The sequence below is a fragment of the Pseudophryne corroboree genome, chromosome 6 (genome assembly GCF_028390025.1).
Source record: "Pseudophryne corroboree isolate aPseCor3 chromosome 6, aPseCor3.hap2, whole genome shotgun sequence".
Lineage (NCBI taxonomy): Eukaryota > Metazoa > Chordata > Amphibia > Anura > Myobatrachidae > Pseudophryne > Pseudophryne corroboree.
The window spans coordinates 394,884,830-394,908,657 of NC_086449.1; the positions used below are offsets into that span (position 1 = coordinate 394,884,830).

The following is a 23,828-nucleotide window of genomic DNA, read 5'->3' on the forward strand; positions in this document are numbered from 1 at the left end:
CCTAAGGTGGTGTCAGCATTTCATCTGAACCAGCCTATTGTAGTGCCTGCGGCTACAAGTGACTTGGAGGACTCCAAGTTACTGGACGTTGTCAGAGCATTAAAAATATATATTGCAAGGACAGCTGGAGTCAGAAAATCTGACTCGTTGTTTATATTGTATGCACCCAACAAGATGGGTGCTCCTGCGTCTAAGCAGACGATTGCTCGTTGGATCTGTAGCACAATCCAACTTGCACATTCTGTGGCAGGCCTGCCACAGCCTAAATCTGTAAAGGCCCACTCCACAAGGAAGGTGGGCTCATCTTGGGCGGCTGCCCGAGGGGTCTCGGCATTACAACTTTGCCGAGCAGCTACGTGGTCAGGGGAGAACACGTTTGTAAAATTTTACAAATTTGATACTCTGGCTAAGGAGGACCTGGAGTTCTCTCATTCGGTGCTGCAGAGTCATCCGCACTCTCCCGCCCGTTTGGGAGCTTTGGTATAATCCCCATGGTCCTTTCAGGAACCCCAGCATCCACTAGGACGATAGAGAAAATAAGATTTTACTTACCGATAAATCTATTTCTCGGAGTCCGTAGTGGATGCTGGGCGCCCATCCCAAGTGCGGATTATCTGCAATAATTGTTAACTAATTCGGGTTATTGTTGAAGGAAGCCATCTTTCAGAGGCTCCGCTGTTATCATACTGTTAACTGGGTTTAGATCACAAGTTGTACGGTGTGATTGGTGTGGCTGGTATGAGTCTTACCCGGGATTCAAAATCCTCCCTTATTGTGTACGCTCGTCCGGGCACAGTACCTAACTGGAGTCTGGAGGAGGGTCATAGGGGGAGGAGCCAGTGCACACCACCTGATCTGGAAAAGCTTTACTTTTTGTGCCCTGTCTCCTGCGGAGCCGCTATTCCCCATGGTCCTTTCAGGAACCCCAGCATCCACTACGGACTCCGAGAAATAGATTTATCGGTAAGTAAAATCTTATTTAAAATCAAGCCAGTTACTCTTAAGCATATTTCTGTTCATATATCTCAGCTACCCTACCTAAACCCTACCCTCTTCTAACCACATAAGAACAGCTGTCCTGCTTATCGGCGTTACCTGAAGCTGTGATATTTGGCCACATAATACTTGCTGTTTCAACACAGAATACTTTAGTAACAAAGCACCATAGTAATGTTATCAGGCCTTTTCCTCCTAGTGGCCATGTGAGGCAGCCATCCTGTGATAGCAGAATGAACCCCAACCCTCCCCTCAAGTATTTCCAACAGGTCATGTTTTGAGGATTTCTATATTTTGAAGCAGGTTGGGTAGCTAATGACCCAGCAAAGTAGATTAACGCATCTGTGTATGATTAAAAAGATCCACAAAACATGACCTGTTAGTGGTCCCTAACACCAGTCCTCAAATACCACTAACACCCCATTCACACTACACCAAAAACCCGGTATTGACCCGGTAATTTGCCGGGTCGACACAGGACGCTGTGCAGTGTGAACGGGTCACTGCTGAATTCCCGGGTCGCCTGACCCGGTAATTCAACCCGGGAATAACCCTTCTTTATTTCTGGGTTGAATTACCGGGTCAGGCGCAGTGTGAGCGGATTACCCAGGTCGATGCAACCTTGAATCTGTTCACAGCATAGGGAGAGGCGGCGCTGGAGATGTCATCTCCAACACCGCCTCCGCCCCCGATGCCGCCTTGCCGGGTCGGGAAACCACCCCTTTCACATTGCACAGGTCCAATGCCGGGTCACACCCTAGAAGGACCCGTATCCAATTCCTGGGTGTGACCCGGCAATGGCACTGTGAGCGGGGTATAAGTAAGGTATTCTGTTTGAGGCATTACTATTAGTTCCTTGATTGCATGGATGTAGTAGTAATCTGGTTTCCAGTTCATAAATAAGTGATAAATAGGTAGACACCACCCTCTCCCCATATAATTTTTGCCTGTGGGCATATATATATATATATATATATATATCTATATATATATATATATATATATTTCTCTGACGTCCTAGTGGATGCTGGGAACTCCGTAAGGACCATGGGGAATAGCGGGCTCCGAAGGAGGCTGGGCACTCTAGAAAGATCTTAGACTACCTGGTGTGCACTGGCTCCTCCCACTATGACCCTCCTCCAAGCCTCAGTTAGATTTCGTGCCCGGCCTAGGTTGGATGCACACTAGGGGCTCTCCTGAGCTCTTAGAAAGTAATAGTCTTAGATTTTTTTATTTTCAGTGAGACCTGCTGGCAACAGGCTCACTGCAGCGAGGGACTAAGGGGAGAAGAAGCGAACTCGCCTGCTTGCAGCCGGATTGGGCTTCTTAGGCTACTGGACACCATTAGCTCCAGAGGGATCGACCGCAGGCCCAGCCTTGATGTTCGGTCCCGGAGCCGCGCCGCCGTCCCCCTTACAGAGCCAGAAGCAAGAAGATGGTCCGGAAAATCGGCGGCATGAAGACTCTGTCTTCACCAAGGTAGCGCACAGCACTGCAGCTGTGCGCCATTGCTCCTCTCACACACTTCACACTCCGGTCACTGAGGGTGCAGGGCGCTGGGGGTGGGGCGCCCTGAGGCAGCAATAAAAACACCTTGGCTGGCTAAAATACCTCAATATATAGCCCCAGGGGCTATATATGAGGAAAATACCCCTGCCAGAATTCCATAAAAAGCGGGAGAATAGGCCGCGAAAAAGGGGCGGAGCCTATCTCCTCGGCACACTGGCGCCATTTTTCCCTCACAGCTCGGCTGGAAGGAAGCTCCCTGGCTCTTCCCTGCAATCTACAGTACCAGTAAGAGGGAAAAGAGAGGGGGGGCATTAAATTTGGCTATATATATATATATATATATATATATATATATATATATATATATATATTATATATATCTCTATTTTATTGAAAAGCAGCTATTAGGGACATAACTCAGTTAGTCCCTATATATATATAGCGCTCTGGTGTGTGCTGGCATACTCTTACTCTGTCCCCCCAAAGGGCTTTTTGTGGGTCCTGTCCTCTGTTTGAGCATTCCCTGTGTGTGTGGAGTGTGTCGGTACGGCTGTGTCGACATGTTTGAGGAGGATAATGATGTGGAGGGGGAGCAGATGCCTTTAGCAGGGATGTCACCCCCTGGGGGGCAGACACCTGAGTGGATGAGTTTATGGCAGGAAATGAGTGCACGTATAGACTCCTTACATAAAAAATTTGACGACATGCCGACTGTGGGACAGCCGAGTCTTCAGCTCGTGCCTGTCCAGGTGTCTCAAAAGTCATCAGGGGCTCTGAAACGCCCGCTATCTCAGATGGCACAAGTAGATGTCGACACGGATACTGACACCAGTGTCGACGACGATGAGTCAAATTTAATGCCCGTTAAGGCCATTCACTGCATGATTGAGGCAATGAAAGAGGTGTTAAATATTTCTGATTTACATCCAGGTACCACAAAAAAGGGTATTATGTTTGGGGAGAAAAAAACTACCTGTAGTTTCTCTGACGTCCTAGTGGATGCTGGGACTCCGTAAGGACCATGGGGAACAGCGGCTCCGCAGGAGACAGGGCACAAAATAAAAGCTTAAGGATCAGGTGGTGTGCACTGGCTCCTCCCCCCATGACCCTCCTCCAAGCCTCAGTTAGATTTTTGTGCCCGGCCGAGAAGGGTGCAATCTAGGTGGCTCTCCTGAGCTGCTTAGAATAAAAGTTTAGTTTAGGTTTTTTTATTTTCAGTGAGTCCTGCTGGCAACAGGCTCACTGCATCGTGGGACTAAGGGGAGAAGAAACGGACTCACCTGAGTGCAGAGTGGATCGGGTTTCTTAGGCTACTGGACATTAGCTCCAGAGGGACGATCACAGGTTCAGCCTGGATGGGTCACCGGAGCCGCGCCGCCGTCCCCCTTACAGAGCCAGAAGAGACGAAGAGGTCCGGTGAAATCGGCGGCAGAAGACATCCTGTCTTCAGTCTAAGGTAGCGCACAGCACCGCAGCTGTGCGCCATTGCTCTCAGCACACTTCACACTCCGGTCACTGAGGGTGCAGGGCGCTGGGGGGGAGCGCCCTGAGACGCAATATAACAATATACCTTAGGTGGCAAAAAGAATACATCACATATAGCTCCTGGGCTATATGGATGTATTTTAATCCCCTGCCATTTTTACACAAAAAAGCGGGAGATAAGGACGTCGTGAAGGGGCGGAGCCTATCTCCTCAGCACACAAGCGCCATTTTCCCTCACAGCTCCGCTGGAAGGACGGCTCCCTGACTCTCCCCTGCAGTCCTGCTTCAGAATCGGGGTAAAAAAGAGAAGGGGGGGCATTTTTGGCAGCAAATAACGATAATAACAGCAGCTATAAGGGAATAACACTTATATAAGGTTATCCCTGTATATATATATATATATATATATATATATATATATATATATATATAGCGCTGGGTGTGTGCTGGCAGACTCTCCCTCTGTCTCTCCAAAGGGCTAAGTGGGGTCCTGTCCTCTATCAGAGCATTCCCGGTGTGTGTGCTGTGTGTCGGTACGCATGTGTCGACATGTATGAGGAGGAAAATGATGTGGAGGCGGAGCAGTTGCCTGTGTTGGTGATGTCACCCCCTAGGGAGTCGACACCTGACTGGATGATTGTATTTAAACAATTAAGTGATAATGTCAGCAATTTGCAAAAAACTGTTGACGACATGAGACAGCCGGCAAATCAATTAGTGCCTGTCCAGGCGTCTCAGACACCGTCAGGGGCGCTAAAACGCCCGTTACCTCAGTGGGTCGACACAGACCCTGACACAGATACTGAGTCTAGTGTCGACGGTGACGAGACAAACGTAATGTCCAGTAGGGCCACACGTTACATGATCACGGCAATGAAAGAGGCATTGAACCTTTCTGACACTACAAGTACCACAAAGAAGGGTATTATGTGGGGTGAGAAAAAACTACCAATAGTTTTTCCTGAGTCAGAGGAAATAAATGAGGTGTGTGAAAAAGCGTGGGTTTCCCCCGATAAAAAACAGCTAATTTCTAAAAAATTATTAGCATTATATCCCTTCCCGCCAGAGGTTAGGGCGCGTTGGGAAACACCCCCTAGGGTAGATAAGGCGCTCACACGTTTATCTAAACAAGTAGCGTTACCGTCTCCTGATACGGCCACCCTAAAAGAACCAGCTGATAGAAGGCTGGAAAATATCCTAAAAAGTATATACACACATACTGGTGTTATACTGCGACCAGCAATCGCCTCAGCCTGGATGTGCAGTGCTGGAGTCGCATGGTCGGATTCCCTGACTGAGAATATTGATACCCTGGATAGGGACAATATTTTGTTAACTATAGAACATTTAAAGGATGCATTACTATATATGCGTGATGCACAGAGGGATATTTGCACCCTGGCATCAAGAGTAAGTGCTATGTCCATCTCTGCCAGAAGAGCGTTATGGACGCGACAGTGGTCAGGGGATGCGGATTCCAAACGGCACATGGAAGTATTGCCGTATAAAGGGGAGGAGTTATTTGGGGCTGGTCTATCGGACCTGGTGGCCACGGCAACGGCTGGAAAATCCACCTTTTTACCCCAGGTCACCCCACATCAGCAGAAAAAGACACCGTCTTTTCAAACTCAGTCCTTTCGTTCCCATAAGTACAAGCGAGCAAAAGGACATTCTTTTCTGCCCCGGGGCAGAGGAAGAGGAAAAAGACTGCACCATGCAGCCGCTTCACAGGAGCAGAAGCCCTCCCCTGCTTCTGCCAAGTCTTCAGCATGACCCGTCTCAAGAATTTCAACGCGCAGTGGGCTCACTCGCAAGTGGATCCCTGGATTCTACAGGTAGTATCGCAAGGGTACAAACTGGAATTCGAGGCGTTTCCCCCTCGTCGGTTCCTGAAGTCTGCTTTACCAAAGTCTCCCTCCGACAGGGAGGCAGTTTTGGAAGCCATTCACAAGCTGTATTCCCAGCAGGTGATAATCAAGGTACCCCTCCTGCAACAAGGAAAGGGGTATTATTCCACGCTGTTTGTGGTACCGAAGCCGGACTGCTCAGTGAGACCAATTTTAAATCTGAAATCCTTGAACACTTACATAAAAAGGTTCAAATTCAAGATGGAGTCACTCAGAGCAGTGATAGCGAACCTGGAAGAAGGGGACTATATGGTGTCTCTGGACATCAAAGATGCTTATCTCCACGTCCCAATATACCCTTCTCACCAAGGGTACCTCAGGTTTGTAGTACAAAACTGTCATTCTCAGTTTCAGACGCTGCCGTTTGGATTGTCCACGGCACCTCGGGTCTTTACCAAGGTAATGGCCGAAATGATGATTCTTCTACGAAGAAAAGGCATTTTAATTATCCCTTACTTGGACGATCTCCTGATAAGGGCAAGATCCAGGGAACAGTTAGAAGTCGGAGTAGCACTATCTCAGGTAGTGTTACGTCAGCACGGGTGGATTCTAAATATTCCAAAATCGCAGCTGATTCCAACGACACGTCTACTGTTTCTAGGAATGATTCTGGACACAGTCCAGAAGAAGGTGTTTCTCCCGGAGGAGAAGGCCAGGGAGTTATCCGAGCTAGTCAGGAACCTCCTAAAACCAGGCCAGGTGTCAGTGCATCAGTGCCCGAGGGTCCTGGGAAAAATGGTGGCTTCTTACGAAGCGATTCCATTCGGAAGATTCCATGCAAGAACATTTCAGTGGGATCTACTGGACAAATGGTCCGGATCGCATCTGCAGATGCATCAGCGGATAACCCTGTCGCCAAGGACAAGGGTGTCTCTCCTGTGGTGGCTGCAGAGTGCTCATCTACTAGAGGGCCGCAGATTTGGCATTCAGGATTGGATCCTGGTAACCACGGATGCCAGCCTGAGAGGCTGGGGAGCAGTCACACAGGGAAGGAATTTCCAGGGCTTGTGGTCAAGCATGGAAACATCTCTTCATATAAACATTCTGGAACTAAGGGCCATTTACAATGCCCTAAGTCAAGCAAAACCTCTGCTTCAGGGTCAGGCGGTGTTGATCCAATCGGACAACATCACGTCAGTCGCCCACGTAAACAGACAGGGCGGCACGAGAAGCAGGAGGGCAATGGCAGAAGCTGCAAGGATTCTTCGCTGGGCGGAAAATCATGTGATAGCACTGTCAGCAGTGTTCATTCCGGGAGTGGACAACTGGGAAGCAGACTTCCTCAGCAGACACGACCTTCACCCGGGAGAGTGGGGACTTCACCCAGAAGTCTTCCACCTGATTGTAAACCGTTGGGAAAAACCAAAGGTGGACATGATGGCGTCACGTCTAAACAAAAAACTGGACAGATATTGCGCCAGGTCAAGGGACCCTCAGGCAATAGCAGTGGACGCTCTGGTAACGCCGTGGGTGTACCAGTCAGTGTATGTGTTCCCTCCTCTGCCTCTCATACCAAAAGTACTGAGAATCATAAGAAGGAGAGGAGTAAGAACTATACTCGTGGTCCCGGATTGGCCAAGAAGGACTTGGTACCCGGAACTTCAAGAGATGCTCACGGACGAACCGTGGCCTCTACCTCTAAGACAGGACCTGCTACTGCAGGGGCCTTGTCTGTTTCAAGACTTACCGCGGCTGCGTTTGACGGCATGGCGGTTGAACGCCGGATCCTGAGGGAAAAAGGCATTCCAGAAGAAGTCATTCCTACTCTGGTCAAAGCCAGGAAGGACGTAACCGCAAAACATTATCACCGCATTTGGCGTAAATATGTTGCGTGGTGTGAGGCCAAGAGGGCCCCTACAGAGGAATTTCAACTGGGTCGTTTCCTTCATTTCCTGCAAACAGGACTATCTATGGGCCTAAAATTAGGGTCCATTAAGGTTCAAATTTCGGCCCTGTCGATTTTCTTCCAAAAAGAACTGGCTTCAGTACCTGAAGTTCAGACATTTGTAAAAGGGGTGCTGCACATACAGCCTCCTTTTGTGCCTCCAGTGGCACCTTGGGATCTCCAATGTGGTGTTGAGTTTTCTAAAGTCACATTGGTTTGAACCACTTTCCACTGTGGACTTAAAATATCTCACATGGAAGGTGTCGATGCTGTTAGCCTTGGCTTCAGCCAGGCGTGTGTCAGAATTGGCGGCTTTATCATATAAAAGCCCTTACTTAATTTTTCATTCTGACAGGGCGGAATTGAGGACTCGTCCTCAATTTCTACCTAAGGTGGTTTCTGCATTTCACATGAACCAACCTATTGTGGTACCTGCGGCTACCAGGGACTTAGAGGACTCTAAGTTGCTTGACGTTGTCAGGGCCTTGAAAATATGTTTCCAGGACGGCTGGAGTCAGAAAATCTGACTCGCTGTTTATCCTGTATGCACCTAACAAACTGGGTGCTCCTGCTTCTAAGCAGACGATTGCTCGTTGGATTTGTAGTACAATTCAGCTTGCACATTCTGTGGCAGGATTGCCACAGCCAAAATCAGTAAAAGCCCATTCCACAAGGAAAGTGGGCTCATCTTGGGCGGCTGCCCGAGGGGTCTCGGCTTTACAACTTTGCCGAGCAGCTACTTGGTCAGGGGCAAACACGTTTGCTAAATTCTACAAATTTGATACCCTGGCTGAGGAGGACCTGGAGTTCTCTCATTCGGTGCTGCAGAGTCATCCGCACTCTCCCGCCCGTTTGGGAGCTTTGGTATAATCCCCATGGTCCTTACGGAGTCCCAGCATCCACTAGGACGTCAGAGAAAATAAGATTTTACTTACCGATAAATCTATTTCTCATAGTCCGTAGTGGATGCTGGGCGCCCATCCCTAGTGCGGATTGTCTGCAATACTTGTATATAGTTATTGTTACAAAAATTCGGGTTATTATTGGTGTGAGCCATCTTTTCAGAGGCTCCCTTGCGTTTATCATACTGTTAACTGGGTTCAGATCACAAGTTGTACGGTGTGATTGGTGTGGCTGGTATGAGTCTTACCCGGGATTCAATATCCTTCCTTATTATGTACGCTCGTCCGGGCACAGTATCCTAACTGAGGCTTGGAGGAGGGTCATGGGGGGAGGAGCCAGTGCACACCACCTGATTCTTAAGCTTTTATTTTGTGCCCTGTCTCCTGCGGAGCCGCTGTTCCCCATGGTCCTTACGGAGTCCCAGCATCCACTACGGACTATGAGAAATAGATTTATCGGTAAGTAAAATCTTATTTTTTTCCCCCGTCAGATGAATTAAATGAAGTGTGTGAAGAAGCGTGGGCTTCCCCTGATAAGAAATTGGTAATTCCTAAGAAGATACTAATGGCGTTCCCTTTCCCGCCAGAGGATAGGTTACGTTGGGAAACACCCCCTAGGGTGGATAAAGCGCTCACACGTTTGTCTAAAAAGGTGGCACTACCGTCCCAGGATACGGCCGCCCTTAAGAAACCTGCTGATAGAAAGCAGGAGGCGATCCTGAAGTCTGTATATACACACTCAGGCATTATACTTAGACCAGCTATTGCGTCAGCATGGATGTGCAGTGCTGCCGCTGCGTGGTCAGATAAACTGTCAGAAAATATTGACACATTAGACAGAGACACGATTCTGCTAACAATTGACCATATCAAAGACTCAGTCTTATACATGAGAGATGCACAGAGGGAAATCTGCCGGCTGGCATCTAAAGTAAGTGCATTATCCATCTCTGCTAGGAGATGCTTATGGACTCGCCAGTGGATTGGAGATGCAGATTCCAAAAGGCACATGGAAGTTTTGCCTTATAAAGGGGAGGAATTATTTGGGGATGGTCTCTCCGACCTAGTTTCCACAGCAACGTCTGGGAAGTCAGCATTTTTACCCCATGTCCCCTCACAGCCTAAGAAGGCGCCATTTTATCAGGTTCAGTCCTTTCGGACCCAGAAAAACAAGCGGGGAAAAGGAGGGTCTTTTCTGTCTAGAGGCAGAGGTAGGGGAAAAAGGCTGCAGCAAACAGCAGGTTCCCAGGAACAAAAGTCCTCCCCCGCTTCCTCTTCCAAGTCCGCCGCATGACGGTGGGGCTCCACAGGCGGAGCCAGGTACGGTGGGGGCCCGCCTCATGAATTTCAGCGATCAGTGGGCTCGCTCACAGGTGGATCCCTGGATTCTTCAAATAGTATCTCAGGGATACAAGCTGGAATTCGAGGAGGCTCCACCCCACCGGTTCCTAAAATCTGCCTTGCCGATTGCTCCCTCAGACAGGAAGGCGGTGCTAGCAGCGATTCACAAGCTGTATTCCCAGCAGGTGATAATCAGGGTACCCCTACTTCAACAAGGCCGGGGTTACTATTCCACACTATTTGTGGTGCCGAAACCGGACGGTTCGGTGAGACCCATTTTAAATTTGAAATCCTTGAACACATACATAAAAAAATTCAAGTTCAAGATGGAATCGCTCAGGGCGGTTATTGCAAGCCTGGAAGAGGGGGATTACATGGTATCCCTGGACATCAAGGATGCTTACCTGCATGTCCCCATTTACCATCCTCACCAGGAGTACCTCAGATTTGTGGTACAGGATTGCCATTACCAATTCCAGACGCTGCCGTTTGGACTCTCCACGGCACCGAGGGTATTTACCAAGGTTATGGCGGAAATGATGATACTCCTTCGAAAAAAGGGAGTTTTAATTATCCCATACTTGGACGATCTCCTAATAAAGGCACGATCCAAGGAACAGTTGTTAGTGGGAGTAGCACTATCTCAGGAAGTGCTGAGCCAGCACGGCTGGATTCTGAATATCCCAAAGTCACAGCTGGTCCCCACGACACGTCTAATGTTCCTGGGAATGATTCTGGACACAGTCCACAAAAGAGTGTTTCTCCCGGAGGAGAAAGCCAGGGAGTTGTCTTCTCTAGTCAGAGACCTCCTAAAACCAAAACAGGTATCGGTGCATCACTGCACGCGGGTCCTGGGAAAGATGGTAGCTTCTTACGAAGCAATTCCATTCGGCAGGTTCCATGCCAGAATTTTTCAGTGGGACCTGTTGGACAAGTGGTCCGGATCGCATCTTCAGATGCATCGCTTGATAACCCTGTCCTCAAGAACCAGGGTGTCTCTTCTGTGGTGGTTGCAGAGTGCTCATCTTCTGGAGGGCCGGAGATTCGGCATACAGGACTGGGTCCTGGTGACCACGGATGCCAGCCTACGAGGCTGGGGGGCAGTCACAAAGGGAAGAAACTTCCAAGGACTATGGTCAAGTCAGGAGACTTCCCTTCACATAAATATTCTGGAACTAAGGGCCATTTACAATGCCCTAAGTCAAGCAAAATCCCTGCTCCTACACCAGCCGGTGTTGATCCAGTCAGACAACATCACGGCAGTCGCCCATGTGAATCGACAGGGCGGCACAAGAAGCAGGATGGCAATGGCAGAAGCCACAAGAATTCTCCGATGGGCGGAGAATCCTGTACTAGCACTGTCAGCAGTGTTCATCCCGGGAGTGGACAACTGGGAAGCAGACTTTCTCAGCAGGCACGACCTCCACCCGGGAGAGTGGGGACTTCATCCAGAAGTCTTCCAAATGATTGTAAATCAATGGGGTCGTCCACAGGTGGACATGATGGCGTCCCGCCTAAACAAAAAACTAGAGAGGTATTGCGCCAGGTCGAGACCCTCAGGCGATAGCTGTGGACGCTCTAGTGACACCGTGGGTGTACCGGTCAGTTTGTGTTCCCTCCTCTACCTCTCATACCAAAGGTATTGAGAATATTAAGAAAGCGAGGAGTAAACACAATTCTAGTGGTTCCGGATTGGCCAAGAAGAGCGTGGTACCCGGAACTTCAAGAGATGATCTCAGAGGACCCGTGGTCTCTGCCGCTCAGACAAGACCTGCTACAGCAGGGGCCCTGTCTGTTCCAAGACTTACCGCGGCTGCGTTTGACGGCATGGCGGTTGAACGCCGGATCCTGAAGGAAAAGGGCATTCCGGAGGAAGTCATTCCTACGCTTATTAAAGCCAGGAAAGAGGTCACAGCAACTCATTATCACCGCATATGGCGGAAGTATGTTGCATGGTGTGAGGCCGAAAAGGCCCCAACGGAGGAATTTCAACTAGGTCGATTTCTGCATTTCCTGCAAGCAGGAGTAAATATGGGCCTTAAACTGGGCTCCATTAAGGTACATATCTCTGCTCTGTCGATTTTCTTTCAAAAAGAACTAGCTTCAGTACCTGAAGTTCAGACATTTGTTAAAGGAGTGCTGCATATTCAGCCCCCGTTTGTGCCCCCTGTGGCACCTTGGGATCTCAACGTGGTGTTGAGTTTCTTAAAATCACATTGGTTTGAACCACTAAAAACCGTGGATCTGAAATATCTCACGTGGAAGGTGGTTATGTTATTGGCCTTGGCTTCTGCCAGGCGAGTATCAGAATTGGCGGCTTTGTCCTGTAAAAGCCCCTATCTGATTTTCCATATGGATAGGGCAGAATTGAGGACTTGTCCCCAGTTTCTCCCAAAGGTGGTGTCAGCGTTTCACCTGAACCAGCCTATTGTGGTGCCTGCGGCTACTAGGGACTTGGAGGACTCCAAGTTGCTAGACGTTGTCAGGGCACTGAAAATATATGTTTCCAGAACGGCTACAGTCAGAAAATCTGACTCGCTGTTTATCCTATATGCACCCAACAAGCTGGGTGCTCCTGCTTCTAAGCAGACTATTGCTCGTTGGATTTGTAATACAATTCAGCTTGCACATTCTGTGGCAGGCCTGCCACAGCCAAAATCTGTCAATGCCCATTCCACAAGGAAGGTGGGCTCATCTTGGGCGGCTGCCCGAGGGGTCTCGGCTTTACAACTTTGCCGAGCTGCTACTTGGTCAGGGGCAAACACATTTGCAAAATTCTATAAATTTGATACCCTGGCTGAGGAGGACCTGGAGTTCTCTCATTCGGTGTTGCAGAGTCATCCGCACTCTCCCGCCCGTTTGGGAGCTTTGGTATAATCCCCATGGTGCTTACGGAGTTCCCAGCATCCACTAGGACGTCAGAGAAAATAAGAATTTACTCACCGGTAATTCTATTTCTCGTAGTCCGTAGTGGATGCTGGGCGCCCATCCCAAGTGCGGTTTATCTGCAATACTTGTACATAGTTACTGTTAACTAAATCGGGTTATTGTTGAGCCATCTGTTGAGAGGCTCCGTTGTTTCATACTGTTAACTGGGTTTCATATCACTAGTTGTACGGTGTGATTGGTGTGGCTGGTATGAGTCTTACCCGGGATTCAAAATCCTTCCTTATTGTGTACGCTCGTCCGGGCACAGTATCCTAACTGAGGCTTGGAGGAGGGTCATAGTGGGAGGAGTCAGTGCACACCAGGTAGTCTAAGATCTTTCTAGAGTGCCCAGCCTCCTTCGGAGCCCGCTATTCCCCATGGTCCTTACGGAGTTCCCAGCATCCACTACGGACTACGAGAAATAGAATTACCGGTGAGTAAATTCTTATTTTTATTTTTTTTTCCAAAATAAAACTGTCCTGAAAAAATAGGATTTTGGTACTTACCGGTAAATCCTTTTCTCCTAGTCCGTAGAGGATGCTGGGGACTCCAAAAGGACCATGGGGTATAGACGGGATCCGCAGGAGCTTTTGCACACTAAAAAGACTTAATCTGGGTGTGAACTGGCTCCTCCCTCTATGCCCCTCCTCCAGACCTCAGTTATAGGAACTGTGCCCAGGAGAGATGGACATTTAGAGGAAAAGATTTTTGTTTAAACTAAGGGCTACCAACATACCAGCCCACACCACAAACATACCGTACAACCGGAGTAACTTTAAACCAGATAACAGTATGAATCAACAACAGCAATAAGCTTAAACAAGTAATACACATCCCGTGTATAAACAAATTTAACCAGCAAGAAAACACTGCAAGTAACAGTCCGCACTGGGATGGGCGCCCAGCATCCTCTACGGACAAGGAGAAAAGGATTTACCGGTAAGTACCAAAATCCTATTTTCTCTTGCGTCCTAGAGGATGCTGGGGACTCCAAAAGGACCATGGGGTTTATACCAAAGCTCCAGAACGGGTGGGAGAGGGCGGACGACTCTGCAGCACCGACTGAGCAAACGCAAGGTCCTCATCGGCCAGGGTATCAAACTTATAGAACTTAGCAAAAGTGTTTGAACTCGACCACGTAGTTGCTCGGCAAAGCTGTAATGCCGAGACGCCTCGGGCAGCCGCCCAAGATGAGCCCACTTTCCTGGTAGAATGGGCTTTTACTGACTTCGGCACCGGTAGTCCGGCCGAAGAATGAGCCTGCTGAATCGTACTACAAATCCAGCGTGCAATAGTCTGTTTTGAAGCAGGATGACCAATTTTGTTTGAAGCATACAAGACAAACAGCGCCTCAGTTTTCCTGGTAACAGCTGTCCTAGTGACGTAGATCTTCAACGCTCTTACAACATCCAGAGATTTTGGAATCGCCACAGCTTCCGTAGCCACCGGGACCACAATAGGTTGGTTAATGTGAAATGAAGAAACCACCTTCGGCAGAAATTGTTGGCGAGTCCTCAATTCCGCCCTATCCGAATGAAAAATAAAGTACGGGCTCTTATGAGATAAGGCCGCCAACTCTGACACCCGCCTGGCAGACGCCAGCGCCAATAGCGTAACTACCTTCCAAGTGAGAAATTTCAACTCAACCTTACGCAAAGGTTCAAACCAGGAAGACATGAGAAACCGTAAGACCACATCAAGATCCCATGGAGCTACAGGAGGCACAAACGGAGGATTGATATGCATTACTCCTTTCACAAAAGTCTGAACCTCTGGGAGGAGCGCTAACTCTTTTTGAAAGAAAATAGACAAAGCCGAAATCTGCACTTTGATGGAACCTAATTTCAGGCCTGCATCTACTCCCGCCTGTAAAAAGTGGAGAAAGCGACCCAAGTGAAAATCTTCCGCAGGAGCCATTTTAGACTCACACCAGGAAACATTCTTTATCCAAATACGGTGATAATGTTTTGCCGTAACCTCCTTCCTAGCCTTAATGAGAGTAGGAATGACCTCCCTGGGAATACTTTTACAAGCTAAGATCTGGCGCTCAACCTCCATGCCGTCAAACGCAGCCGCGGTAAGTCTGGAAACACGCATGGACCCTGCAACAACAGGTCATCTCTTAGAGGAAGTGGCCAAGGATCTTCCACCAGTAATTCCTGAAGGTCCGGGTACCAGGCCCTTCTTGGCCAATCTGGAACAACGAGAATCGCCTGAACCCTTGCTCGTCGAATGATCCCCAGTACCTTTGGAATGAGAGGAAGTGGAGGGAACACATACACCGACTGGAACACCCACGGAGACACCAGGGCGTCCACTGCACTGGCTTGGGGGTCCCATGACCTGGAACAATACCTCGGGAGCTTCTTGTTGAGACGAGATGCCATCATGTTGATCAACGGAATTCCCCAACGTTTTGTCACCTCTGCAAATACCTCTTGGTGAAGCGCCCACTCTCCCGGATGGAGATCGTGTCTGCTAAGGAAATCTGCTTCCCAGTTGTCCACTCCCGGTAGGAAGACTGCTGACAGGGCGCTCACGTGTTGTTCCGCCCAGCGAAAGATTCTTGTGGCCTCCGCTGCTCTGCTCCTTGTTCCGCCTTGACGGTTTATATGTGCCACCGCTGTGATGTTGTCTGACTGTACCAGGACAGGTCGACCCTGAAGAAGGCATCTTGCTTGCAGCAGGCCGTTGTAAATGGCTCTTAACTCGAGAACATTTATGTGGAGACAGGCTTCCTTGAGCGACCATTTCCCCTGGAAGTTTCTTCCTTGGGTGACTGCGCCCCAGCCCCGGAGACTTGCATCTATTGTCAGAAGTACCCAATCCAGGATACTGAACCGGCGTCCCCCCCAGGAGGTGAGGACTTTGTAGCCACCACAGGAGAGAAATTCTGGCTCTGGGAGATAGACTTATCTTCCGGAGCATGTGCAGGTGAGACCCGGACCATTTGCTCAGCAGGTCCCACTGAAACACCCGGGCATGAAACCTGCCAAATGGAATGGCCTCGTACGCTGCAACCATTTTCCCCAGAACCAGAGTACAGTGATGGATTGACACACTCGTCGGCCTCAGAAGTTCCCTGACCATCGTCTGCAGTTCCAGAGCCTTTTCTTCTGGAAGAAATACTTTCTGTAAATCCGTGTCCAGAATCATGCCCAGAAAAGGCAGCCGAGTGGTTGGAATCAACTGAGATTTTGGCAAATTGAGTACCCAACCGTGCTGTCGCAGAACAGACAGTGACAAATCTACACTTCTTCTCAGCAACCGTTCCTTGGACCTCGTCTTTATCAGGAGATCGTCCAAGTACGGGATAACTGTAACCCCTTGTTTGCGAAGGAGAACCATCATTTCCGCCATGACTTTGGTGAAAATCCTCGGAGCCGTGGAAAGCCCAAACGGCAACGTTTGAAATTGGTAATGAGAATCCTGTATCGCAAACCTGAGGAAGGCCTGATGCGAAGGATATATCGGGACATGTAAGTAGGCATCCTTTATGTCGACTGACGCCATAAAATCCCCCCCTTCCAGGCTGGCAATTACCGCTCGAAGAGATTCCATCTTGAACTTGAAAACTTTCAAGTATGGATTGAGGGATTTTAGATTTAGAGTTGGTCTGACCGAACCGTCCGGTTTCGGCACAACAAAGAGGCTCGAGTAGAACCCCTCCCCCCGTTGGGACGAGGGAACGGGAACAATGACCCTCTGTAGACACAATTTTTGTATAGCTGCCTGCACCACCTCCCTGTACGGAGGAGCTACTGGTAATGCCGAAATGAGGAACCGGTGAGGGGGTATCTCCCGAAACTCCAGTTTGTATCCCTGAGACACAATCTCTAGGACCCAAGGATCCAGGTCTGATTGAATCCAGACCTGACTGAATATTTGTAGACGGCCCCCCACCGGTCAGGACTCCCCCAGGGAAGCCCCAGCGTCATGCGGTGGACTTGGTAGAAGCAGGGGAGGTCTTTTGGTCCTGGGCGCCTGACACTGCAGGTGGTTTCCTTCCCCTTCCTCTACCTTTTGAAGCGAGGAAGGACGAACCTTTTCCACGCCTGTATTTATTGTGACGAAAGGACTGCATTTGCTGATGTGGTGCCTTTTTCTGTTGTGTGGGAACATAAGGAAGAAAAGAGGACTTACCCGCAGTCGCGGTCGAGACCAGGTCAGCCAAGTTCTCCCCAAACAAGACGGTACCTTTGAAGGGTAACGCTTCCATAGCCCTCTTGGAGTCGGCATCAGCATTCCATTGATGGATCCACAACGCCCTCCTGGCTGATATCGACATGGCATTGGTTCTTGAACCCAAGAGACAGACGTCCCTTGCCGCATCCTTCAGGTAATCTGCAGCGTCCTTGATATAACCGAGAGTCAAAAGGACATTATCTTTATCAAGGGTATCCATATCATTAGCTAAATTCTCAGCCCATTTAGCAATAGCACTACTCGCCCATACCGACGCCACAGCAGGTCTAAGCAGCGCACCCGAATTAGCGAATATGGACTTCAGAGACGTCTCCAGCTTGCAATCCGCCGGATCTTTGAGAGCTGCCGTGTCAGGAGATGGAAGTGCCACTTTCTTAGACAAGCGAGATAGAGCTTTGTCAACATTTGGAGACGACTCCCATTTTTCCCTGTCATCAGAGGGGAACGGATATGCCATGTAAATCCTCTTGGGAATCTGCCACCTCCGGCGACTCCCAAGCCTTTTCACAAAGAGTATTCATTTCATGAGAGGGGGGAAACTTCACCTCCAGGTTTTTTTTCCCTTGAACAAGCAAATCCTTGTTTCCTGTACCGCAGGTTCATCAGAAATGTGTAAAACATCTTTTATAGCCACAATCATGTATTGAATACTCTTAACTAATCGGAGTCCGTATCGGTATCTACCACTTGAGTAAATGGCCGCTTTTGCGACCCGGATGGGGTCTGAACCTGAGACAAAGCCTCTTCCATGGACTTTTTCCACTCCTGCGTCTGTAACTCAGACTTATCTAACCTCTTTGATAAAGAAGCTACATTCGAATTCATCGTACTGAGCAATGCGAGTAAATCGGGTGTCTGCTGCGTCGACAGTCCCAAATCTAGCCCCGCATCCGCTCCCCCAATAACCTCCTCTGGTGAATAACATTCAGCCTCAGACATGCCGACACGTAGTACCGATACACAGATACACACAGAACGTCCCAGCTAGGTGACAGGCCCACAATGAAGCCCAGATAGAGGACACAGAGGGAGTATGCCAGCTCACACCCCAGCGCCCATATATCCCAAGAAAAGATATATGTACCCAGCGCTGCTTTATAATGATAAGAAGCACCACACTGCGGCCCCCCCCTATCTGAATATCTCCCCGTTACTTGTAAAAGGAGCTGTGGAGGTCCCGGCAGCGTCTCCTTCAGCCGCGTGTTGAAGGAGAAGATGGCGCCTGTGAGCTGCGGGACGAAGCTCCGCCCCCTCCCGGCGCGCTTCGGCCGCCAAATTTGAAAATGAAAAGATGCCGGCGGGGGTTTTAGAAACGGTGCCGAGGCACCGAAAAACTTTCTGCCAGCCCCGAACTCCAGTAACATGCTGCCCAGGGCGTCCCCCCCCCAGCGCCCTGCACCCTGTGATTACCGTTGGTGATGTGTGTTGGAGCATGGAGCACAGCGTTACCGCTGTGCTGTACCTTCCGTTACTGAAGTCTTCTGCCGTCCTGAAGTCTTCTGTTCTTCTCATACTCACCCGACTTCTTTTTTCTGGCTTCTGTGACGGCGTGGCTCCGGGAACAAGCAGCTAGTTGCACCAAGTGATCGAACCCTCTAGAGCTAATGGTGTCCAGTAGCCGAGAAGCAGAGCCCTTAACTAAGTAGAAATAGGTCTGCTTCTCTCCCCTCAGTCCCACAATGCAGGGAGCCTGTAGCCAGCAGGTCTCCCTGAAAATAAAGAACCTAACAAAAGTCTTTTCCAGAGAAACTCAGGAGAGCTCCCCTAGTGTGTGTCCAGTCACTCCTGGGCACAAAGTCTAACTGAGGTCTGGAGGAGGGGCATAGAGGGAGGAGCCAGTTCACACCCAGATTAGGTCTTTTCAGTGTGCCCAAGCTCCTGTGGATCCCGTCTATACCCCATGGTCTTTTTTGAGTCCCCAGCATCCTCTAGGATGTAAGAGAAACGGTATAATCATTTGCCTTTCTTAGAAGTCGACAATATACTCACTTTGGTTTCAGATGTTAAGGGGTGTTCACAGCAAATCCTGGTCTGGCAGGAAGTGTGAGATGCCTTGTTGGCCTATTGGTGCATGTGTCACCTGATCACATTTCCCTCCCAGGATTTTTAGCCGCACACCATATTTCATCCTGAGTAATTCTCAAATCACAGGTGACATTTATACCTCAGTGTTAATGGACAGCAGTTTATAAAAAATTATGCAGGTTCAAATTGGTGTAGTAGAAACACTTGGCCCTAGTGAACATTGAATAAAATGTCCATACCATGACAGCTTTGGTGCTATTTAAAAGTTTAAACATTTCTGGCCTTAAAGGACCATTTGAGCGTAAACTAAAACTTGCCTTACATAAGAGTGACAAACTACATTATACAGTGTAAATATGTGAAAGTCCCCATACTTTAGGAGCCAACAGTTTTGTAAGGAAATCTTAACACAAAATATGAATCGCCTGCGTCTGTATTAACCAAAAAAAAAAGACTATTAAGTAACCACTAGAACACACGTTCGCTTCACTCGAGGGGCTGTATACACCCCTACAATATAGCAATAGTTAAAAATACAAAAAGAGAGGAGCGCTCATGGGTTCATAATAGAAACCTAATAAGTGTATGCAGAGCCGGTAATTAAATAGGTTAAGAAGTTTATTTAATAAAAAATGACATCAATAGATATGTCACAGACAATTAATTAATTGCACCCAATATGATATGGTAATAACTTGCTGGCCAGCAGTTTAAATTGACAATGATTGCTGTTAAAACTTCCCTCAGTGAGGAATCAGCGCACTGAAAGAACTGTGCTGACAGCGTGTAGTAACTTTGTATCAGTCAGTGATGGTAACTGTTGCACGCTGAGATTGTGGAGGTGTAGCGGCTAATGACAGCGTTTACAAAGTGTCCGATTACCTCCCTTGTGGATATAGCGGTGTGGTCCTGCCCCCAGTAACCGAGCGTCCTCGGATGTTTAGGATTGTCCACAGGGGTTGCCTTTCGTATCACCAGCTGTAACTACAAGTTGCTCCACGGGAGGAGAGTGTTGAACGGATTTGCAATACTGACGCTTGTTCTAGCAAGAATACTTCTGCTCGTGGCGGGATGGACAGATGGCAATGTCCCGTAACAGCTCCCGCTCTGCTATGCCGTGCACCTCCGTATTTGCTAGGAACACTGCTGCAGCTGCACAAAGTGGGCGGAGACTGACGCGTTTCGTCACGGAATCTCGTGACTTTTTCAAAGTAGTACCACTTTGAAAAAGTCACGTGATTCCGTGACGAAACGCGTGTTCCTGGCAAATACGGAGGTGCACGGCATAGCAGAGCGGGAGCTGTTACGGGACATTGCCATCTGTCCATCCCGCCACGAGCAGAAGTATTCTTGCTAGAACAAGCGTCAGTATTGCAAGTCCGTTCAACACTCTCCTCTCGTGGAGCAACTTGTAGTTACAGCTTGTAAGGAAATCTTGTAGTGCACAGAACATGAAGTAAAACATTGTTATGGGTGGGTTTGCCTAATTTCTACTAATCGTATCTGCCATGTACCTACAATGCAGACACATATTTCCAAAGCATAGCAGTGGTGTCTGACCTATATACTCGGTTTGTGCTTATAACATGCAGAAATTGATCAACGTGTGTTAAAAAAATAAAAAACTGCACCTCTGGGGCCTAGCATGCATCTGTATTGGTCATATCCATTAGAAGTCTACTCATTCTCCGATGCTCTGCCTGAGGTGAAGTCATTGATACCCATTTTCCACATCCACGCTGTAGCTACAACACTGGTTATTTCACACTACATCCGTCTGCAGTGTTTCTGTTCTGCCAGCGCCTGGAGAGGGGATGTAGTTACATTGCCGGCAGTCAGGATCCAGACGCTGAAATCCCTACTACTGACAATGCTGCCAGCCAGAATCCCAGCTAATAGGGGCTATTATCACTCGTAGGTATCCACTACACCCATAGAGTGGGAAAAGAACCTGTGGCGAGTGCAGCGAGCCCGCAATGGGCTTCATTGCACTCGCCCCCTGCTGGGATTCTAACGTGCAGGATCCCAGCATTGGTATGCTGACCGTCGGGATCCCGGCCGCTGGCATCCCATACCCAACGCCTTGGAGAGGGTCTCTCCAAGGGCCAGTGATCTGACTTTTCCTATGCATTTAACGGGACTCGGGTGGGATGACCCAGTTTATCCATTTACACTGCCCCATTATACCCCTTTCACACCGCACAAAATAACCCGGTATCAGCGTGCGGTGTGAAAGGGGCATAGCCGAAATCTCGGGATCCTGACCCGGAAATTCAACCCGGGAATAAAGCGGTGTTATACCTGGGTTGAATACCGGGTCAGTGGCTGCGTAAACGGGCTCCCGGGTAGATGGGACCCGTTTTACTGCAGCAGGGAGAAGCGGCGCGGAGATGATCTAATCTCCCAGCTCCGCCCCCGCTGCCGGCTCCGTTCCCCGCTGCTATGTCAACCCACCCGGCATATTGCCGGGTCGGGGAAGCCAGCAGCAGCGGTCAGGGCCGGATGCCACCCGGGAAGGACCCGTTTCTAATTCCCGGGTGGGATCCAGCATTGGCAGTGTGAAAGGGGTATTACCTGGGTCTGACCCTGGTAGCTACTTGGGTTTAATTCCTGGGTAACAAGACCCAGGTTATTTTTTTGGTATCCTTTTCCACTGAGCTGTGACCTGGGTTGACCTGACAATAACCCAGGTTATTGTGTTAGTGGAAAAGCTGTGTTACTGTGACTGTTATGCAAGTCCAATGCTGCTCCTTTTGGGCTTGAGGAGGGTACTGTCATATGATGTGCCATAGCTGTAGTTTAAGAGTCTCAGTACAGTGGGGCAGATGTATTAAGCCTGGAGATGGTATAAGGAAGTGATAAACCAGTGATAAGTGCAAGGTGATAAATGCACCAGCTTTCTCCAGGTTAATACATCTGCCTCAGTGTTACTTATCATGCTTAGGGGTATATTCAATAAGTGCCAGATCCATTCCGACATGCATTTCAATGAACGGCCAAATCCGACTTTCGGATTTGGCCGTTCACTGTGTCCTATGCTGCTGCTGCTGTCAGCATCAGCGGGAGGAGCTTGCAGCGGGGCGAGATCTCTGCTGCGGCTGGCGGGGGGAGCTGACAGCGGGCGGGATCGTCGTGGCGGGTGTGCGCTGGCAGTGGGGAGGAGCTAGGAGCGGCTGTGATCGTCGTGATGTCTTCGGCGGGGGGAGCTGACAGTGGAAGGAGATCTCTACTCGTGGGTGGTGGGGAAGCTGGCAGTGGCTGCGATTGTTGTGACGTCTGCGGCGGGGGTGTGCTGGCGGGGGGGGGGGGGGTGCGCTGGCAGCGGCCGGGATCGTCGTGATGTCTGCGGCAGGGGTGCGCTGGCAGCGAGAGGAGATCTCTGCGCGCGGGTGGCGGGGGAGCTGGCAGCGGCCGCCTGTCGGATTTGGCCCCGTTTCCTGACAGAAGCACGCGGATCGCCCATATTGAATCGGTCGGAACCTGCAGTCTTTCCGGCAAGACGACGGCTATTGAATACGGCTCTCTATGGCGAAATATCTAAATATGTATCTGAAAATTGAAATATATTTTAAACTTATTTTTATATACTGTATAATACCACTAATACACACTGACTGTGAATTTAGCGGTGGTTTAACCCCTCATTTATATCTGTATGCACATCCTATTGTTCCAGCCTATTACACCATTCTCTACACTTATGTCCGGTACGTTTTTTGGAGATAAACTATTGTATGTGTAGTCCTCACAGGATCGGGCCTAGTGGTTTCTTAGGTCACTCTTGTGCAGTATGTAACGCAGAATGGATAGTGATTTAACCGCTTCTGTGTCTCCTCGATTTACCTGTCAAAAATGGAAAGGATTAAGAAACCATTTTAAATTGTGCTGGGAAAATAAAATTGATATGGCAGATTACCATACTAGTCCTTACCACATACTAATGCCAGTATAACAAATGTGTTTGCAATTGTAAAGCCTAATGACAAATCACTTTATTTTCAGATAATGTATGAACCTTTGGCTTGCCAGCTGTCTGTGGATCTCCAGGCCTTAGAAAGGGTTGGTTCATTTTATGAAGAAATCTGATATTTGTAAATTATATTACAATAAACTCCTTACGTGGAAATGATATGGCGTGTATTTTTCTTCTTCAATTGTTTGATTTAACGCATTGCTTGTACATCAATTAAAATATCTGTCGCCAAATGATTTGAGGCTTCGCTCCATGTTATCACTTTGGGTCACTATTATGAAAAACACTCCTAGAAGACACATACGTGTGTGTGTGTGTGTGTGTGTGTGTGTGTGTGTGTGTGTGTGTAGAGATATAGATATAACCCTCCCTGCTTGATGCCTAACCCTCTCCTTCTAAGTGCCTAAACCACACCCCTTCTCCTGCCTAACCCCCCCCCCCCCCCCCAAAAAAAAAATCCCGTGCGGCAGAACGATCGGGATGCTGACCGTCGGTAATGCAACAACGACAACCTGAGTGGCATCGGTATGTAGACACCGGCATTGTGTCCTTCGGGATCCCGGCATCCGTATATTGAACACCGGGATCCTATCCGTCGGGAAGCTAACTGCTTCCCAAATATACTTCTGAAAAGCCACATAGGGATCTAAAAAGTCTATAGTCATGGTTTA

General features: G+C 48.9%; 1 protein-coding gene across 2 annotated transcripts in view; it reads left to right on the plus strand.

Moving 5' to 3' along the window:
- The window catches only part of ATP5F1C (ATP synthase F1 subunit gamma), a 79,744-nt gene extending 56,431 nt beyond the window's left edge, over positions 1-23,313 (plus strand). For both annotated transcript variants that reach the window (XM_063926821.1, XM_063926820.1), the window contains one exon: positions 23,187-23,313. In XM_063926821.1, the coding sequence (XP_063782891.1) occupies positions 23,187-23,190 (4 nt within the window). In that variant the 3' untranslated portion in view covers positions 23,191-23,313. The remainder of the gene's footprint in view (positions 1-23,186) is intronic.
- Positions 23,314-23,828: the final 515 nt, after the last annotated feature.